Below are 20,964 nucleotides of genomic sequence, written 5' to 3'. Positions count from 1 at the left end.
GGGATGTTTAACCTGAGACCTGAAGGCTGAGGACAGGGACAGCTCACACGTGTACAACCTATGCAGTCCCAGAGGACCCCCACTCAGAAGGGCCCCACATTTGGGGCTGAATGCTCTGTGGTCAGCATATTGAAATTTTAATTAATTTTATCTTTGAATTTATGATTTGTAAGTGAAGTCCATTGGAACAATGGTACATGCACCTCAAGCTTGGAGTCTTGGTTCACACGAGGTCCTGACTTCTGCCATCTCCTTGCCTCTAAGGAGAGGCTCTCAGCTTGATGTTTTGCCCTCTGGAGTCCTGGGCCACTTGGCAGAGGCCCGAATGGGAGAATGGGAAGGGCCGTGTCTCAGGGAAGGACATGGCTCTGGTTGTCTCTACCCTGGGCTGACAGTGATGCAGTCCATTCAGTAAACGACCCTATGAGGTTGAGCCTCCAAGACCCTCCCCCATTATTGTCTCCAAGGAAGCAGAGATTGCAACACCCTTGGGTGCCGGATGTCCACTATGGGTTGAGGTGGTGGGTCTGAGTGAAGGGTAGATGCCTAGCTCCACACCTCCACCTCTGGCCAAGGCACAGGATGTTGGGCTGTGGGATAGTGAGGGTGGAGGGGGGAAGACTAGGAGGAGGTGATTGTGACAGTCTGCACTTGCCCCACACAACACTGAACAGCAATCAAAAGACACCACAGTAGGTTGAGAAAGGGGCTGGAAAAAAAGGAAAAACTTTATATTTAGTACCTTCATCAGCACTTATTTTCTACTGTTTGAACATGGGGGCCCATATTTTCCCTTATACTGGGCCCCCCATTATGTAGTCTGGCTGTGAAGGAGCGTATTGTAGAAGGCCAAGAGGGAGAGGGGACTCTGGGCAGAGGAAGCCACATGGGCAAAGGGCTGGAGGCAAGAGACGGAGAGGTCAAGTGGGGATTTAGAAAAATCAGGCCCCATGTGGAGCATGGATTGGGGTGACATGGGTGGGATGGAAAGCAGGGAAGGGGGCAGGGAGCCCAGGGAAGTCATCCAAGCAGGCAACAGGGGAGGCTCGGCCAAGGCACTAGTGATGGTAAAGATGGCTGTGAGGTGGCCTTAAGAAAGACCTGCCAGATGGAATCCATGGTGAGGACTGGATGTGGAGATGGAGGTGTGGGGAAGGGGGAGGATGACACTTGGGGTTCAGAAGGGAACAGAGCAGATGGCAGTATCACTTACCAAGACTGCAGGTGGGGGTGGAAGGTGGTAAGTTCAACTTCAGATGTGTGGAGATACAGGTGCCTGTGTCCACTGACAGGCAACTGGATTTGTAGGTCCAAGCATTTTATGACAGAGATTTCCTCACTTTGGCACATGCCAGACTGGCTGGGTGGGGCAGGGGCGGGGATGGTTGTGGGTAAGAAAGGCTCCCCTCAGTTGCCTTGTGTGTGAGCAGGGTCGGGGATATGACTGCTGTCTATGGGAATGGACTCCCTTGGCAGTGTCCCTCCATATCCCTTCTGCCAGCGTTGGCTGAGGGTAATAGACTTGGGGCCTGGGTTTCCTGGGGCTAAGGGTGCTCCTCTGACTCTGCCTGCTCTGTGTCAGTGGGAAAGCCCAGGATCCTCCCTGAACAGAAGAGGAAACTGAGGTCCAGAGAGAGCAAGGAGTCCTGGGAATGAATATGCAGCAGGTCAGAGGGTGGCAAGAGGGGCATCCAGGATGCTGAGGTCCTGGCCAACCGTGAGATGTTACAGTGGCACCGGGCTCTGAAATCAGCCCATTATGGCATGGTGGTTATAAAAATGGGTTCTGGAGCTAGAACCTGCTTTTGAGCCCAGGCCCACTCATGTACTAGCTGTGTGATCTTCGACGAGTTATATAACCTTTCTGTTCCCTCAGTTTCCTCCTTTATAAAATGGGGATGATATTGTATACTTAAGAGAAGTAACTGGATGAGTGAAGACCTTCTCAGTTTTAGTGCTTTGTCTATCAACAGAAGGAACTTTGATCATGCAGGTCCCACAGAGCAGGCTCACCAGCCAAAATGCCTATAGTCACAGAGACCCCCAGGCTGTTCTAGATTCAAAGGGTCTAACTCCCAACAGTTATGCCAAAAGATTATTTCAGGTAAAGAACTCCTCTTCACCCCGCCCATCGTCTGCCCCTGATTTCTCTTTAACTCTGTGTCTTCTCTCCTTGAAACCTCTAACTTTTCTTAGTGGCTTTCCTGGTCAACCCTCCCCAGTCCTCCAGCAAATCAGCAGCAGCAGCAGCAAAAATGACATTCAATATTTGTCGATTACTTGCATATTGTCAGTCACTGTTCTAATGCCTCATATGTGTTATCACACTGAATGCCCATGAGGCAGGTACTTTTATTTTTCTCATTTGTACAGAGGAGTAAACTGCAGTGCAGAGAGGTTAGATCACTGCGCATGCCCAGGTGGCTCTATGGGCAGGCCTACATCCTTTATTGGGCAGGGTTACCACTCCAGCCTAGGCCAGGCTGAGGGGACCAATGTGGAAAAGCAAAAACAATCATCAGACTTACTAATTGTTGGGCAGACATGAGAAACTGATTGCTTTTGCTACATTATCTCATTTCACCCTCAAAGCAGTCCTACGTCAAAGTATGATGTTCAAAAAGTGAAAACACAACTGTAAGTAAAATACGGAAGGAACACATATCAAAGATTAGTTCAACTCAAAAGAGAACAGGCAGGGGTGTGAAGCTGGGTTACAGGGAGTTGGAGGAGCAGAAGTTATGATACTGGAGAAAGAATGATGGAATAGGATTGCTAGGTTAGATACCAAGCTGGTTAATGTCCTACAGGGCAATAAAACTCTAACCATTGGGATTATCTTCCTATCAGGCAGAATTCATTTGCATCTCTAGAGGACAGAAGAGTGAGGGCTAAACAAAGTTACATTCCCTCCTAGTCAGTGGTTTTCAAGGGATTGGGGAGGGGAAGTAGTTCTGCCCCAGAGGATATTTGGCAACAACTGGAATTGTGAAGGGGAGGGGCAGGGGCAGAGATGTGCCCTACTAGCTTCTAGTGGGGTAGAGGCAGGGGCCCTGCAATGCACAGGACAGGCCCCCCTCCCACCAGCAAAGAAGTATCCAGACCAAAATATCATTAGGGCTGAGGTTGAGAAACCCTGACCTGGATAATTAAATAATCCTTGGCCAGGCCTATTATAAAATGCTCCAACATGATATTACAAAGATATGGCATCCTTTCTTTGCTTTATTTCCAAGTTCCGGATAATTTAGATTTTGCTTAAGTAGATGGTGCCTGCTCTCCTTGAGGGCAGGGCAGGGCAGGGCCCGACAGGCTCGGCAAGATGGCGCCCCTTTGGCCCCTCCTGGACTGTAGGGCAGCTGCCCACCCCTCAGGCATCAGCCGGCTCCACCAGGCCCCTGTCGCATTCCTGGGGTTCAAGTTGCCGCAGTGTCCTCCACGAGGCTGGAGCCTAAGCCTCTGGCAGCCAGGGCGTTTGTCTTTTTATAGGGTTTGGAATGCGCTTGCCAACTCTTGCGGCCAGCAGCCCATTCCACTCGCCATCTGGGGAGGCTGGGGCCTCAGAAGGACCGCAGCTCTGGCTTCACCCCTCAGAGATCCAGCACCTGCAGAGCACAGGGTTGTTTGAGCCTGGGCCACTGTACAGAGAAGTGACGGTGCTCAAAAAGGGTCTGTGGAAATGAATGAAAGCCTGGATTTTAGACCCACCTGGGAGCCTGCCCTCCCACCACTGCAAGAACTTAGGTCCCCTTTCAGGGCACTTAGTTTCCCCCTCCCCGCCCATCCCAACTCATGCCCCTTCACACCAGGCACAGGGGCTTCAGACATTGTAAGAGCTGAACAACAGAAGCCTTGGAGGAAAGCCTTTGCCCAAGCTGTGCTAGCTGTCTGGGAGTCGCAAGAAAGGACAGGCTCTCAAGTCAACCAACCTGCCTCCAATCTAGTCTTTGGTTCACAGCTTCCTAAACTCTCTGAACCTCCGTTACCTCATCTGTGAACAGAGGACCACAATATCCCTTCCTTCCTTCCTTCCTTCCTTCCTTCCTTCCTTCCTTCCTTCCTTTCTTTCTTTCTTTCTTTTTTTCTTTCTTGACCAAGTCTCACTCTGTCACCCAAGCTGGAGTGCAGTTGTGAGACCTCAGCTCACTGCAACCTCCACTTCCAGGGTTCAAGCAATTCTTCTGCCTCAGCCTCCCGAGTAGCTGGAATTATAGGCACACACCACCACACCCAGCTAATTTTTTTTTGTTTTTAGTAGAGATGGGGTTTCACCATGTTGGTCAGGTTGGTCCACAATATCTTTCTTTTCAGGACTGTTACATCCATGAGTGCAACAACCTCGTGTTTGACCTGGCACACAGGAGTTGCGCAATAAATGTTCATTCCCTTCCCTCTCTGACCTCCCAGCACTAACAGCCCACAGCTGAAGTCATGCTGAACCCAAGCCTTGGGGGGCAAAAGACAGACCTGGGGTGGACTGAGGGCAGGATCTAACAAATGTACCCAGATGTCCCAGGCATGCTCTTTCTCTCTCTTCCCCGTGCCTGGCATGGTGGTTGAGACCACAGAGTCTGGAATCAAACTGTAAATATCATGGCTCTGCCTCTTGGTAGCTATGTGATCCTGGAGAAATTAATCCCTCTGTGCTTTGGCTTCCTCATCTGTAAAATGGGGATGAGAGTACCTACCTTAGTCGGCTGTCGTCAGAAGCTAGGGAGGATGATGATGGACTGCCCCGCACAGACCAGGATGCGTGTTGGGTGTGGGTATGACTGCGTGTCCACTCTCAGCGGGAGCTAGGCAACATGGAGGAGTTTGTGGTCCTGTTGCTTGCTGATGGAAATGTGTTGGGCCCTCCTTTTCAACTGGTTCCTCTGTTGGGCCCAAGGGTTGGGAGTAGGAGACAGTATCTCAGGCTGGCGAGGGCCTGCCCCTTACCTTGGGCACCTCGTTGTTTTCGGCCTGTACCCTTCCCTGCCTTTGCCTTCCTAATGGTTGTATGTGGGAAACCCATCTCAGTTCCTGTGATCTATTCACCTTGACCCAAGGAGGAGTGTCTGGCCTCTGCTGTGACACTGGGATCCGAGGCCTTTCCTTGCTCAATCTGGAGCCTGCCCCACACTAAACCAGGCACTGAACTCCAGGAACCCCTCCTCCCACTTTCTTTTCTTCAGGTCACACCACCCTGTGCTGTATCCAGCACCATAGAAACCTCAGTATTCGTCCTCTGCTGGGCTCGGAGGCACAAAGAAGCCTTGGGGTGTGGGGAAAGACCGTTCTTATCTAGAGTTTACTCCAAGGCCGGGGGCTAACGTCTTCCTCACACACACCCTTGAAAGAGGAAGCCTCTTTGGGGCAGAGAGGTGAGGGCTTCGTCTCAACATTGGCTGGTGGAGGAGGGGGATGCTTTTTCTTTTCTTCTTCTTTTTTTTGGACTTGTTAGGAGTTAAGGTTGCAAAGAGTAGGTTACATTCTTCACTTTCTGAAGACACTTGAATTGAGAACCAATGTAGCTGTCATGGCAAGGGCCATCGGGGCTGGCCACCTCACACCCACCATCTTCCCATGGGACTCCAAGACCTGAGACACAAAGCAGCAGCCAGCCCAGATCCCCCTGTTCATCCTGCATGCTCCCAAGGTTGCTCCATGCCAGCACAACCTTTGGGCATCAGACATCAGAATGTCTGTGTGCCTCAGCCCTGAAAGTTGCAGGTCTCTCTCACCCTCTTCTGCACCTGGGAGCACATGCATTACCAGTAGATGAGGGCCACCTGGCCCTGCTCCAGCCAGGACCCCTGCGGCTCAGGTAGAGGTACCGAGCCCCTGTGTCAAAGTTGCTAAACGTTTTACTTTTGTTCCATCCTAGCTCTTTTTTCTCCCTTTCCTGATGATTGATTTTACAAAAGATAGAGCTCAGAAGGCCCTGAAGTGAGGAGGAGGGGCAGGGAAGATGACTAGTAGATGGAGGGTGAGGGCTGTTTTTTGCCAAAAGCCTGAGTAGAGTGATCTGGGTTATCTGACACCCTCCTGGATGGAACCCCGGAGTACCTCCTGTGTAGAATGTCCCTGGATTTTCCCCAGCCCCCAACCTCTCCCTCCTCTGCCATGGCAGAGAAGACAAGAATTTTTAAGAACTTATTATAGCCTGTTTCTCACTGGAGAGGAAAACTTATCTGGCTTTGTGGAGAAATTTCTGTCTGATACTCTTAGTACATGATCTTTACTATATGCTAAGATATCACATTTAAAAGAACATAAAAAAAGAAATGTAAAACGCTTGAATGAGCTTGTATTACAACATTAATACTATTGAGAGTATCCGCTTTCCAGGCTAAAGAGAGTCATTCATTCATCTATTCTTGCTTTAGCCCTTTGTAATCTGTGATAATGATTTTTTTTTTTTTTTTTTCTGGAGACAGAGTCTCGCACTGTTGCCAGGCTGGAGTGAAATAGCGTGATCTCGGCTCTGTGCAACCTCCGCCTCCTGGGTTCAAGCAATTCTCCTGCCTCAGCCTCCCAAGTAGCTGGGATTACAGGCACGTGCCACCAAGCCAGGCTAATTTTTTGTACTTTTAGTAGAGACGGAGTTTCATTATGTCGGTCAAGCTGGTCTTGAACTCCTGGCCTCGTGATCCACCCACCTCGGCCTCCCAAAGTGTTGGGATTACACATGTGAGCCATCTCACCCAGACCTACTTTTCTTTTTAAGACAAAAATGTATACAAATAAAAACTTGAAAAGGCAAAAAAAAAAAAAAAAAAGTACTTACCTTATAAGGTTTCAGTGAGTATTAAATGTATGCAGGCGGCCAGAATAGGGCCTGGCGCATACATGGGTGCTTACTAATGCTTAGCTATTATTATCCTCATTACCCAAGACAGCACTGGTCTCCCTTCTTCTCCCAGCCCCCTTCACCCTGAACGTACGGAGCCCTCCTGGGACCCTCGGCCCCATTGTCCCTCTGTCTAGTCCGTCCTGGTGTGTCTGGCTCGCCCAGACCTGAGGGAGCCTGGTTGCCTGGTGAGGGAAGTGAAGAGGGAACTGGAAGAGGGAAATGAGACCCCTGAGATGGAGGTAGGATGGCAAGGGAGACCCATTCCAGTTACATCTATTTGGGTGAGCGTTCGTTAGACTAAACATAGCCACTTCCCTCACTCTTCAACGGGTCATCTGCCAAACCTGGAGAATGAGGTGGAGACATCAGGGCCCTGGACATCCAGTGTGCGACATGGCCATAGAGGCCAGCACATCAGGCCAGCCTACCAGAAACTCCGTTACTTCAGTCACGGCAGACAGGGCCTCCTCACCTTTGGCAGGCACCTCATTCCCCTCTAAGTCTCACTTCCCTCCTCTGTGAAACAGGAAAAACAGCAGAGCCGGACCAAACCTCTGTCCACAACTGAGGTGTGCTAGAAATGACTTATTTTTTCCTGTGAACCAACTTTCCATGGATCCTGAGCGCATATCCCTCTAGGATGGAGAGGGATCACTGCAGCTATTCTGGTGCCTTCAGTTATCCCGCCTGCCTGGGGAATGTGCCCAGGACCTGGGTCTCAGGCAGTGCGCAGGTGACAGGGTCATAGGTCCTCTGCACCCTTCTTAAGGCAGGAATTGAGGCTGAGTCCTCTTTCCTGGGGGCCCCAGTGCCTCCTCCCAGATCCTGCTACACCTTCAAACTGTGAGTTCTACCCCGAGACCTCCCAATGTTGCAGTGATTCTCAGGCTTTGGAAGACAGAAGCCTGGGCCCTGCCACAAACCAGTTCTGAGGCAAGGGGGCCCAGCCCTGCTGTCAGCTTAAGGGAACAAGAAGTGGGGGAATCTGGGAGGAAAGCAATCATGAATATTGTAAAACTGTCTTCTGATAGCACCTGCCAAGGCTGTGTGGAGAGCTTCCTGTAAGGTCCCTAAGAGGGAGGGGACATTTGAGGATGCCTGTCCTCCACCCCAGCCTGAGCTCCCTGCAAGCACCCTGGGCTTCCTCCTCTTCAGTCAAATCTACCTTGTCTCCTTGTAGCACACATGCCTTAAAGAGTTAACAACAAATATGAGTCCAGTGCCTCCCTGCTCCAGTGAGATTTGTGCCTGAGCAGATCACTCTGTCTTGACCCTAAGGAAGGAGACTTTCAGGGCCAGGTGACAGGCAGTCATGTGGTGGCAGTGCACCTTCCCAGGGAGCCCTTCAACTGCAGACACTTTGCTGCCTCTGCCAGCCCCTCCCCAGGCCAGCCGAGTAAGGTCCTTTCAGTGGGCTCTGTAGATCCCAGAACCCTCCAGGGGGGCACATGGGGAGCCCGGGAGCCTGGAGTCCTGACCAGGCCACTGTGTCAGGGGTAGGATTGCAGGGGAAGAAGGTGTGGTAGCTGCTGCCTCTAGTCCCAGATAGGGACACTGGCACTGGGCAGATCCCTTTGGAGGGAAGCCCAACCAGTTCTCGTTGTCTTCCCACAAAGCCCCATGCAGGCCGGGGGAAGAGAAGCATTCAGGACTGGCTGACCCTTGGAGATAGCAGACTCAGCCTGAAAATAGAAGCAGTGGGAGGGTGAGGGGATGTGCGGTTCCAGCCCTGCTGTTTTCAGCCCAAGACTCTGGGAGTTCCTGGCTCCAGTGCCCCTGGGAGCAGGTGCAAGGCCTGTGCATCAGGGGTCACACACCAGGACAACCTCCAGCTAAGTGTGGCCCCAGGGAGCACCAGTTAGAGGCTTGTCTATGGAAGGATGAGAATTCCCTTGAAGGGGACATTTAGTAATAAAGGCCCTTGTTGGGGGCTGAGGTAAGGGAGCTCTCACGTCACGAAGTCAGACGGGCTCACTGTCCTCCCCTGAGCTCAGAGATTGGGGGTCAGGGACAGCCACTGCTCTCCTGCTCTGGGATCAGGACCTGAGGTCCAGTGTCTCTTCTTAGGAATACAGATCCCAAGGCTGCACCTGGTTTGAAGGTGAGCAGAGATTGTGACTTTCCATTGTTCATTTATTCAACAAACATAGCTTGAGGGCCTACTGTGTGCTGGGCAGGATGATGCATTCTGGGGCAGGGCTTCTCAGATGATCTGTAGGGAAAGACCACAGTTGGTCATTTTTAATTTCTACTCCATCATGGCCTGATACATGGTCCTACTGTGTAGGACCCCTCCACAGTGTGGGCCAGCTGGGATTCGCCATGTGACTTTGACAAATCCAGAATGGTCTATAGTCCACCCATATGTGTGGAAGTGGCTACAGATTACCATAGAATTTTCCAAATGCTTACTCAATGCCTCCACTGACCTCGTCTCAGAGTGATAGTGATGGTGTGCAGCCGCACCTGCCCACAGCCTGCACCTCTCGCAGCAGTGCCCCAGGACACTGGTTCATTCATTCCATCACAGCACTTTCAGGCACTGTTCCAGATGTAGTTGACACAGCAGTGAATAGAGCTAAGTCCCTGCTCTCAGTGATGTTATATTCAGGTCAAGAGAGATGGGTCAAATAAATTAACAAATATATAGCGAGTCAAGTTTTGACAACAGCTAAAAAGAAAAATGAATCAGGCTAAGAAGATAGACAGTCAAGGGGTGAGAGCCAGGAAGGTCTCAGTGACAAAGTGACCTTCAAGTTGGGACCTGCAAGGAAGAAGCAAGTGAGTCATGTGGATATCTGGGGAAGAGTATTCCAGGCAGAGAGAACAGCAAGGGCAGAAGCCCTGAGTCCGAAATACTTTCATCTGTGTCGGGGGACCATAAGCCCCTGGGGGAAGGGCATCAGAATCATCAGTTGGTGGGGGCCTTCTCAACCATAAAACCTCCCCTCACCCACCACCAACAGCAACTCCAAGAAGCCTTCTTTGGAGAGTGACCCTGGCCCCCAAGCTCAAATGCTATTACTGATGGGGGAATGTCACCTCTCTCCTGTTCTTGGTACAGAGAAGCCATGGAAAGTCCCCACAGTTAGGAACACATGTGAGGATGACATGGCCTCAAGGAAGCTGCAGTCTGTCAGAAGGCAGCAAAGAGCAGCACAGGATTATAAGGGACGGTGAGGACACAGGGCTGGTGCTCCCTGTGGGGGGTCAAAGGGTTATAAGAGGCAGGAGGTCTACTTGGGCAGTGGGCCTCAGGGACACTCTAGGTAGAGGGGCCGGGATGAGCAAAGGTGGAGGCTGGGGCAGCTAGAGAGCTAGGGGACCTGAAAGTCATTCCACATGATTGACGGGGTGGCCAGCAGGCTGGTGGCAAGGCCAGAGGGATCAGCAGGGGTCATGTTATGGAGGACCTTGCATGCCATGGGAACGCATTTGGATTTTCTGCTAAGTGTTGTGGAGCCATTGCAGACTTGCAAGCAAGGCAGTGGCCGGATCTGTATGGAGAAGGGCCCAGGGGAGGAGATGTGGATGGCGGTGGACCACTGCAGGCAGGGGAGAGCAAGCAAGGGCAGGAGCAGTTGAAGAGGAGGAGCTGGATTCTGGAGATGGTAGGGCTGGAATGGCCTGTACCTGCCAGACACTGGGACCCAGGGAGAGCAAGAGGGAGGAGGAGTCCAGAAACACCCTGGGGGTTTCTGGCTTGGGCCACTGAGTGCCTTTGGCTGAGACAGGGACACATGAGAAAGAGCAGGTTTATCAGGAGGAGGAGTTTTGTTTCAAACATATGAAGTGTGAGGTGGGTCAGAGCCAAGCCCTGGTGACCACCCACAGCCATGACATCAAACAACAGCTCTGTGAAAACCAATAGAACATAATGGAAACCAACAGAACACAGTGTAGGCAGAAAACAGACCTTCGCCAAGGGTCCAGGTGTCTCATAAGAATAGCTGTGATGTATTCAGCATTTGGTGCATGCCAGGCAGGGGCAGCCACTTACTCACAAGGTGCCGTTTAATCCTCACCATGACCCTTCAATGTAGCTCTCATTGTCTCAGTTTTACAAATGAGGAAACAGAGGTTCACAGAAGCTTAGAAACTTGCCCAAAGCAGCAGAGTTGGTGAGAACCATCACACCACGTATCTCCTGCCTCCCACCTGCCCATGGTGGGCTCTGGGGGTTGTCACAGGAAATTAGGATGTTTTAGGAAGGTTGATGACTTTGATCTTGGGGAGACAGCCAGGTCTCACCCAGGGCATCCAGTCCAAAGCTTAATAAATATCTGTGGAATGACTATCCCTCATTCTTCCATGGAAGACTGAGCCCAGGCTGCAGAGGCTGTCAGCCAACCCAGTGTGACATTGATGACACTGTTCCTATGATGCAAGAGTGGACACATCCCTTTTCCCTCTCCTCCGGAACAAGGGCTCATGCTGTGTGCACACACAGGGATTGTGTGGTACTGAGTTTTACTTCCAGGCACTTCAGGGTTGGGCTGGAGGGAGTATGGTGGAAAGAGGCAGGCCTTGGAGTTAACAGGCTGAGGAAACTGAGTGACCTCATCTGAAGCCCGCAGCCCCCAACAAGCTCTCTCTGAGCCAGGCTGAGCCAGACAGGCAGTGGCAGGTGCAGGCAGTTATCTGGTGTTCATGGCTGGCCGCCCAGCCTGTGAGCACTGCAACTATTTCAGGTCCTGCTTTTCCTTGCCTCAACCCCACTTCTGTCTATCCCCCTGGGATTGCAGCAACCTGAAATTGTAAATGCTGCCTTGACTCCACTCTCCTCCCTTACACTTTTCCCTTAATGGTGTGCCTGACTCCCAGGAAACCTGTCCTGCAGAGGAGGGGAGATCACCCACCCGATTCCAGGGAGATACCTCTGTAGTTGGCCCAGTCCACTCTTCTTGACAGGGAGGGTGCCCAGACCTCCCTTTGCAGCTCCCCTCCATGGAGCGGCTGCTCCACGATTCCCCACGAGTGCCAAGCACAGTCTCCATCAATAGGCCCTTTCACAGAACTGCATGGCTTTGCATTTTAATTATCATATTACCATTTTCTGGAAGAAGGGGAAGGCTTTGGGATCACAAATTAATAGAAGGAATGAAGGGCAAAATTAAGAATAGCAAGTCTAGTCCACGTATGCTGTAGTTTTCCCTTCTATGTGGAAGGGGAAAATCATGCTTTCAGGAAAATTCTCTGAATGACAAGTTTGGAGGATTCTGGAGCCCTATCCACAATAATGAGCCATGTGAGGGCCTCTTCCCTTGCTTCCCACACCTACTCACTTGGAAGTAAAAATACATTATCTTCCATATCATTAATGGAGTGCCCCATTCCCCAGTCTGGCTCCGCAGTAAAGGAACTGTGAATATTGAGTGACGCCTCTGCAGTGTGCTGATGGGGAGGGCCCCTGGCCCCAGGAGATGCTTCCATGGGTGTGAGTGTTGGAGACTAATGGGGGCTGGGTTGTGGGCATACAAACCCCCTTGTTGTGTGACTCCAGGGAGCACCAATCAGGATAGATCTGTGTACATATATACACACACCTCCTGGAGCTGTGCCGTGCTGCAGCCTGGCCTAGGCTGCAGGCTAGGTCAGCACCTCCTAGGGAGGCTGTTCTTATCTGGGGAGGCCTGGAGGCCAGAGCTCTTAGAAGCTGCCAAGCCAGGGTTCAGATGGCTGCAAGGAGAGCAGTTTCAGCCTGGAGTCCCAACAAGAGAGACCTGCTTCCTCAGTTAGAAATAGCTCTCACCTGGGCCCAGAAGAGGGGGAAGGGTGACAGGACTAAGGATAGGGTAACACAGAGGATCAGGCTACAGGGTCAGGGCCTGGAGTGTCGGCAGGGCCTTCTGCAGAGTGGGGCTGAGCTGAAACCTCAGCCTCTTACCTGTGCTCCCCACACACAGTGTACCCCACACTCCACTCACCCTGTGTAATAGGGTCATACCCTTTAAGGAGCTGCCTAAAGGAAGCCAATGTGAGGGCAGGTGGGACGGGCAGGGAACCTTAAAGGAAAATGAATTAAAGAGCAACACTGCCCAGCAAGGGAAGGCGTCTGGAGTTCTGAGCAATCCACTCCCATCTCCTACCATCCATCCCCTGCATGGTGGGAGAAGAAAGGTGCCAAAACCAGAAAAACCACCTGGGGACTTTCATTTTGGGTGCCTCAGATCCTTCATATATTCAACCCATTCTCATCTCTGGAAGTCGAGTAATGAAAAAAAAAAAAAAAAAAAGGCAAAAATCCCCATGCTTCATGGAGTTTATATTCTAGTGGGGAAGATAGATAATGAACAAGATTTCATATATATAATATATATAGATATGGTATTTAAGCTAAGAGTAAGTGCTAAGAAGACCAAATTAAGCAGAGCAGAGGAAGATGAAATGCTGGAGATAGCTCACATTACAGTTGGTGGCCAGAAAAGGCCTCAGTGAAGGAATTTTGAGTAAAGACCTGTGGAAAGTGAGGGAGTGGCAGTGCGGGGGTGTGTAGGTGTGGAGGTAGGTGGGCATTCCATCAGCAGGTGCAAATGTCCTGAGGCAGGCGTGCCTGAGCAAGAGCAGGGAACCCAGCATGGCTGCAGGGAAGAGAGCAAGGGTGAGCTCGGAGAGCACAGAGGCATGCTGTGGACCACGTTTGCTCCCACAGGAGAAGCTGGAGTATTTCTTCCTCATCGTCTTCTCGATTGAAGCCGCCATGAAGATCATTGCCTACGGCTTCTTATTCCACCAGGATGCTTACCTGCGCAGCGGCTGGAATGTGCTGGACTTCACCATTGTCTTCCTGGGGTGAGAGCTGGGTGTGGGGAGACTGGAGGTCAGACCCTCACTGAGGACTCTGTACCCACTGCCACCACCACCAGCATCTTAGAGGTGGAGTGGGACTCCACCGTTGTGCTAACCACTGCATGGAGCAGCCTCTGTTAGAGGCTGGCCTGGCAAGGGTGCTGTCCATGCTGGTGGAGAGTGGGTCATTGCTCCTGACCCTGCCCGCAGGTCACAATCTCCTTCCCCAGCTAGATGCTATAAATTCCATTATCCTCCTCACATCACACAAATTTGGAAATGATATGGAAGGTTCCACTGGCCAGCAGTTTCTGGATGTTCATAAGTTTCTCACCCTCTGTCCTTTATTAGTTTATTCCATGGACCTGTATTGAGTACCTGTTATTCAGGTTCACAAAACGGACATTTATTAACTGTATTAGTTTGCTAGGTTTGCCATAATAACATTCCACAGATTGGGAAGCTGAAACAACAGCAATCTATTTCTCACAGTTCTGGAGCCTGGGAATTCAAGGTCAAGATGCTGGCAGGTTTGGGTTCACACGGTCTCTCCTCTGTGCATGCGCATCCTTGGTGTCTCTTTGTGTGTCCAGAGTTCCTCTTCTTACAAGGACACCAGGCAAACTGGATGAGGGCCCACCCTACCAACCTAATTTCATCTTCACCACCTCCTTAAAGACCCTGTCTCCAAATACAACCACATTCTGAGGTGCTAGGGGTTCGGGCTTCAGCATATGAATTTAGAGGGAACATAACTCTACTCATAGCATTACCGTAACTACCACGTAATGATAACAATAGCATTTATCAAGTACTTAATATGTGCTTACATGCACCGTCTCATTTAATTCTCACCACAATCTTGTTTTTCCTCATTTTATGAATAAGGAAGCTAAAGAACAGAAAAGTCAAGCAACTTGCCCGAGGTCACACAGCTAGCTGGTGGCAGTGCTGGGATTCAAGCCAAAGCAGTCTCGGTTCCAGAGCCTGCATGCTTAACCAGAATGCTGTCCTTTAGTTCTGAAAGGATGGTGTTGGTTACCTGCTAGCCATCCAGTGCTACTTTTGGCTCAACAGGGAAAATAGAAGAATTCTGTGAATCGGCCTCTGCCTTTTACAAACTGTCCTGGTTGGAAGCCAAGACAAGTGCGTACAGAATAATAGAGTGCAGAGAGCAACACCTCACAGCGCATTGTTGTTTCGTACACAATGTGTCCCAGGGAGTTCTGCCATTAGAAGGATTCGGAGGCGAAGGAATTTGAGGTAGACTTCAAAGGATAATGGAAATTTGAGTAAATTAAGAGAGGAAGAGGAGGCTAGTAGGAAAGAAAATAAAGGGCATTATTCAAAAAGTGCAGCCAGGAGGAGAAGCGTGCAGGGAGAACTTGCTGTGGAGTTTCTTCTCTGGGTCGCCACTGAGTGTGATACAGGTAACCACCAGCCCATGTAGGGGGTGCTCAGCCCTAGGGCCAGGGACGACACCTGTGGCACACATACCTCAACCCCGTTGAGCACGCAAAGTAGACCTCACAAGTGGAGCACCACTCTTTTCCCTGAGTATGAACTTGATGTCAGAATCCTTTTAAGTGAAATTCCCCAGGTAAGCATGATCAGATCATTTGTTAGTTGATGAACCATATTTGCCATCTCTCCCCCAGGCCTTTCCACAGGTGCTTGAGCATGGACAGGACACAGGGACCCAGACCACTGGGGCAGTGGCTTTTCCAACCCCTGGACCCCTTCTCTCCCTCTTCTCCATTCTAGGGTCTTCACTGTGATTCTGGAACAGGTTAACGTCATCCAAAGCAACACAGCCCCAATGAGCAGCAAAGGAGCCGGCTTGGATGTCAAGGCCCTCAGAGCCTTCCGAGTGCTCAGACCCCTCCGGCTGGTGTCGGGGGTGCCTAGTGGGTGGCAGTGTCCCTGCAGACCCCTTTCTCCTCTCCCTTCCTGTTCCCTTGTCCCCAGTTCTGGGTCCCCTTCCTACCTTGACATCTCAGAGGCTTCCCAGAATTTATAGGGAGGGAGGGCCGTGAGACCAAGTGGAGGTGACTCCTCTTTTCCCCTCCCTGGCTGCCTCTGCAGGCCTGCAGGTGGTCCTGAACTCCATCTTCAAGGCCATGCTCCCCCTCTTCCACATCGCCCTGCTGGTCCTCTTTATGGTCATCATCTATGCCATCATTGGGCTGGAGCTCTTCAAGGGCAAGATGCACAAGACCTGCTACTTCACTGGCACAGGTGAGCTTCCAGGGAAACTGGGACTGTGGGACAGGGCCTAGGACGGCTCAGAAGGGGGAGCCACCCTACCTGGTGAAGGATCCCAGGGCTTGGCCATTGCCCCCACATCTATTGACCTTGGGAATGGGCTTTTCCTGGATAGGGAGGACTTGGAGGAAGGACAGCTCTACCGGGGTCAGTGAGCCAAGAAAGTGAGCAGGGGCCTGGGCCACAGCTTGTTCTGAATCACCCTTACCCCCTACCCCACATGCAATGTGGTATATTCCAGGCTCTCTCAGCCAGTGGTGGATGGAGACACAGGCATGGGATAAGCCTGAATTTCTATGTGTACTTTTCCTGTCACATAGTTTTAGCTTTAGTCTGAGCTGCCCCTCAGAGCAGGCACCCAGAATAGGGTCTGAATGGGACCTCAGAAAAAACACCCAAGAGCCAAAGGCAGTCATTTTTTGAGTTTCCAGAAATAACCTACATTGAAGCCCAGATATTCTTGAGCTGAACCAGCAGTTCTCAAACTTTTTGGCCTCAGGACCCCTTTTCTCTCTTATAAATTTCAGAGAGCTTTTGTTTATATAGGTTTTGATCTGTTGATATTCATGGTATGAGAAATGAAAACTGAGGAACATGTCACAAAATTAATTTATTAATTCACTTTTAAAGAACAGTAAGAAACCCATGACATGAGAACATAAATAGTACATTTCTAATAAAAAATAACTAGATTTTCAAAAACCAGTAATATTTGGTGAGAAGAGTGGTGACGCTATTTCACACTTTTTGTAAATCTCTTCAATGCCTGGCTCGATAGAGGATGCTGGACTCTCACATCAACTTCTGTGTGTGCGTGCTGCCACATCACACCTCATGTAGCCTCTGGAAAATTCCAGTCTACATTGTTGAGAGAATGAGAGACAGATGGGCAACTAACATCTTAGCAGTATTGTGAAAATCGTTTTGGTCAGGCCAACACCCTGAAAAAGTATCAGGTCCCGCTCTGAGACTGGCTGCTCTACCCTGCCAGCAGCTCACTGGGACTTAGCCTCCTCCATGAGTCCTGGCATTGAACTCACCAGAATAACTCTCCTTGACCTTCAGTGTCTCAGGAAACTCTACTCACCTCCTCATGACCACTGACAACAAAGGGACAGTCAACATCAGTCCCAACCCCAACTCACAAGAGTAAACTCTGGTCCAGCTTTCAGGGGTTATATTCCCAGACCCCTCCCATCTCAACCTCTTCCCATCACCACCACAATCTACATCCTATAATAAGCATTATCAGGATGGATAGGAGGGGACCTTCGATCACACCTTCAACCCAAATTTGGAGGTCTCAGTGGTGTTCTCATGAGGTCTTGAGGAATGCTGAGCAGCAGTGCTCAAAAGCCCCTCTCAGATCAGGGCTTCTGACTTCATGGGGTCAGGGCCCCCTCAGGACCATCAGTGTCCTCTCCTTTCCATCTTCAGAGCATTGAGCCTACATGCTAAATAGGTTAATAGCCTACACGGTAAATAGGTGAGGCAGGGTGTTCCAGTTCTGATGAGCCAATCTAATCTCTGAACACAAAAGGAGACTGTAAAACATCCTAAGATGAAAGGGGATGCAGGATGTCATCAGAAGTACAGGATTTTAGAGACAAGAAAGCATCATCCAGGGGAACAAAGGAGAGTGCAGGCTCAGGCCTGGCGGGAACTTCCCCTGAGTGCAGACCCCTGCCCCGTCAGCTGGGTGTCTTGTACAGCTCAGCCCAGTGCTTTTGGAGCTTCTCCAATTTCACCTCCCAGACATAACTCTCAAGTCAGAACATGTGAGCCCTCCACCTCCAGCCCTACTCCAGCCAGGCAGCTGCCTTCTTTTTTAAAGTTCTGTGGGAACAAATGACACTCAGATTACTCCTCTTTCATGGGTTGCACTGCATAGGACAATTAATCTTAGAAGCTGACCCTGCCATGAGGCCCGGGGGCCCAAGACGTAATTCCTGCTGCCTGTAGCCATCCTCAGCCCCAGGCATTCCTCTTCACTGTCACCATCTGCTCCGTGTGAAGCTATCTTTTGCGTTTTCAGCAGAGTGTCTTTAGACTTACTGCTCAATTCTCTTAAACTGCTCTTATACACCTTTCCTCCTGTCATTGTCCACCTACTACTGTTGTCTGATGCTCCCTCTGCCTTCTGCCTCCAGATATTATGGCCACGGTGGAGAATGAGGAGCCATCGCCCTGTGCCAGGACAGGCTCAGGGCGCCGGTGCACCATCAATGGCAGTGAGTGCCGGGGTGGCTGGCCAGGGCCCAACCATGGCATCACCCACTTTGACAACTTCGGCTTCTCCATGCTCACCGTGTACCAGTGCATCACCATGGAGGGATGGACTGACGTCCTTTACTGGGTGGGTCTGGGCCCGGGCCTGCCAGAACCATCTCCCTTCATCCACAGGTTTGCAAGGGAGCAGGGAGGGAGGGCTTGTCAGTCCACACAGGAGGACAGTCTCTGACTTGAGTGACCACAGCTCCCTCTTGCTCCTCCCTGGGGAGTCTATACAGGATGTGTGTCCCCTTCTGGTTCCCAGGTATGTGCCCCAGCAACTTATGGGGAAATCCCCACGATACAGTATGTCTATGCAGAATCCAAGGGGCGGGTGAAGAATGGAAACCAGGAAAAACCTGGCTGTGAGTGACCTAATTCTGATGGCTTAGAATTTCAGACTTTTTGAGGAATGAAGGGCTCTTTGAGTCTTTTTCCTTTCCTCTGCAAGACTGCTTTCCCATGTAACTATTATAAGATATTAGTTTCCTCACCTGTAAAATAAGGATAATAACACTGTCTATATCAGAGTTAGTGGGAGAATTACAACAGTGCCTGGCATACGGTCAAGACTCCATAAGAGTTTCTTTGTTGGAGTGTATTATTTATTTGGTGTTTGTTAAGAGCTAGTTAGATTTCTTATTTCATCCTTCAATGATGGAAAGCATTGCTCCCATTTTACAGATAAGGAAACTGAGGCTCAGAGAGATTAAAGTAACTTGCCCACGGTTAAGAACTTAGTGAGCAACAGAGCCAAGAATCGAACTCTGATCCCCCAGCTCCAATCCGGAATTAACCACAATATGATGCTGCCTATTAGGGGGGTGGGGGGATTGTAAAACTGTCAAATGCTTTGCAAATGTAAAAGATTAGTGTAAATATTTATTGTAAGTGTGTATTAGGAGAGCAAATTATTTAAAATATCAAAGGACTGTCACATGTATGATTTCACCTCTGTTTCAAGCCTGTGAGGAGAGACAGCCCATGTTATTATCACCATTAGGCGGATGGGAATAATGATCAGAGATGTTAGGTGACTTGTCCAGGGTCACAGAGGTTGTTCATGTGAAAAATCTTGGCTTTAAATAAATCAACCGGAGATAGAGTCTATGAGGGAGGTCAAACACTCTTGGTTGGAGGGAAATTAGGTCAGTCTTGCCCAGACCAGGTAGGCAGTCAGCAAGTCCTCCCTAGGGAGATCCTTTCAGACCAGATCCTAGTCCTCAGGCTGGAAAAGGCCTTCCAGACTAGTCCTCAGGCTAGGAAAAATGTCCACTCACTGTCCCAGGGTGGCTTCTCTCCTTGTCCCCCAGGGTTGGGTGGAGTCTTAATGAGCAGACTTGGGGAAGGGGAGCCAAGTCCTCAACTCAGTGAATCACACCTCTGTCCTGACCAGGTCAATGATGCCATCGGGAATGAGTGGCCCTGGATCTATTTTGTCACCCTCATTCTGCTCGGATCCTTCTTCATCCTCAACCTGGTGCTGGGTGTCCTGAGTGGGTAAGAAAGTTCAAAGGTAGCCAGGGGGGAAAGGAGAAAGAGGAGGGGGGGAGAAGGAGGAGGAAGGAAAAAGAACGGAGGGAAAAGAAACAGGGTGGGGGAGGGAGGAGGAGAGAAAGGAGGAGGAGGAAGGAGTGGAACAGGGCGGGGGGCTGTGTGTCAGGCCCTTGGCTCATCCCTGGGTTCCCTGCTGTGTCAGCTGGGCCAAGAGCGCTTCCTTCCTGGTGAGCAGGAAGAGAGGAGATACACACAAGAGCCCTTCAATTTTTAATTTGCCTTTCTCCTCCTCCTCAAGTCTTCTCCCATTCTCGCCCCTCCTGTCCCTCTGCTTTGACACTCCTCAGTGAAGCCCCTGAGACTCCAACCACCTGGCCCTGGGGGTGCCTAAGTGGAGCCTCAGCACTAAGAGGCAGTGGGGCTTTCGGTTCAGCACACGGACTCTGGAGCTAGAATGCCCACATTTAAATCTGAGCACTACTGCTTGGTGGGTGTGTGACCTTTACCTAATTACTTAACTTCTCTGTGCCTTAATTTCCACATCGGCCACATAAGAATTATTTCGGTTTCTATCTCACAGGGTTGTTGTAAGGATTAAATAAGTTAATATGTATAAAGTACTTAGAGCAGAGTCCAGCACAAAATAAGCACTAAATACTAACGGTTATTATTGATGAGAGCTGTTCTCTTTGAGACAGTCCTGCTGTCATCCCTCCACCCACCCCAGCACAGCAGAGAGGCTAGAAGTCACCATCAGCCTTCTTCCCCATTGGTATTATCCCATTCCAGAAGCTTCCCTCCAGGCAGTCTGTAGATAGAATTCTGGGAGACTGTGAACTTGGATAGGAAACATTTATCTTTATTTTTCACAACTGTAACTGAAATTTAGTGTTTCCTTTAGTAACGAACATAGGCAACAAACCACAGTGCTATTAGCAGGGCCTATGACTTGTCCTAATAGAAATCATGTCACATTACAGTTGTGAATAGTATTTATACTAATTACTTCATACTTTGAAATTATGATAGATACAAGACCTGCAGCTAGATCTTGCTAGTTAATGAGTTAATGAAAAAGCAAATGTATTACTCGATCACATTTTTTTTGCATTTTAATAACTGCATTTTAACATGCAGTCAAGTGCTGCATGAAGACATTTCAGTCAATGACGGGCTGCATCCACTACAGTGGGGCGCTAAGATTGTACTGTATTTTTACTGTACCTTTTCTATGTTTAGCTATGTTTAGATCCACAGATACTTACAATTGCTTATGGTGTGCAGTACAGTAACATGCTGTCCAGGTT

At 50.1% G+C, this 20,964-nt stretch overlaps 1 protein-coding gene across 2 annotated transcripts in view; it reads left to right on the top strand.

The window, feature by feature from the left end:
- The window catches only part of CACNA1S (calcium voltage-gated channel subunit alpha1 S), a 74,329-nt gene that overhangs the window by 5,134 nt on the left and 48,231 nt on the right, over nt 1-20,964 (top strand). For both annotated transcript variants that reach the window (XM_033200742.1, XM_033200741.1), the window contains exons 3-7: nt 13,488-13,627; nt 15,389-15,531; nt 15,710-15,862; nt 18,040-18,245; nt 19,557-19,660. In XM_033200742.1, the coding sequence (XP_033056633.1) occupies nt 13,488-13,627; nt 15,389-15,531; nt 15,710-15,862; nt 18,040-18,245; nt 19,557-19,660 (746 nt within the window). The remainder of the gene's footprint in view (nt 1-13,487; nt 13,628-15,388; nt 15,532-15,709; nt 15,863-18,039; nt 18,246-19,556; nt 19,661-20,964) is intronic.

The sequence above is a fragment of the Trachypithecus francoisi genome, unplaced genomic scaffold (assembly GCF_009764315.1).
Source record: "Trachypithecus francoisi isolate TF-2019V2 unplaced genomic scaffold, Tfra_2.0 Lachesis_group5, whole genome shotgun sequence".
Lineage (NCBI taxonomy): Eukaryota > Metazoa > Chordata > Mammalia > Primates > Cercopithecidae > Trachypithecus > Trachypithecus francoisi.
The sequence above is the reverse complement of the archived record's forward strand: the minus strand, read 5'-3'. Positions and strand labels throughout refer to the sequence as shown.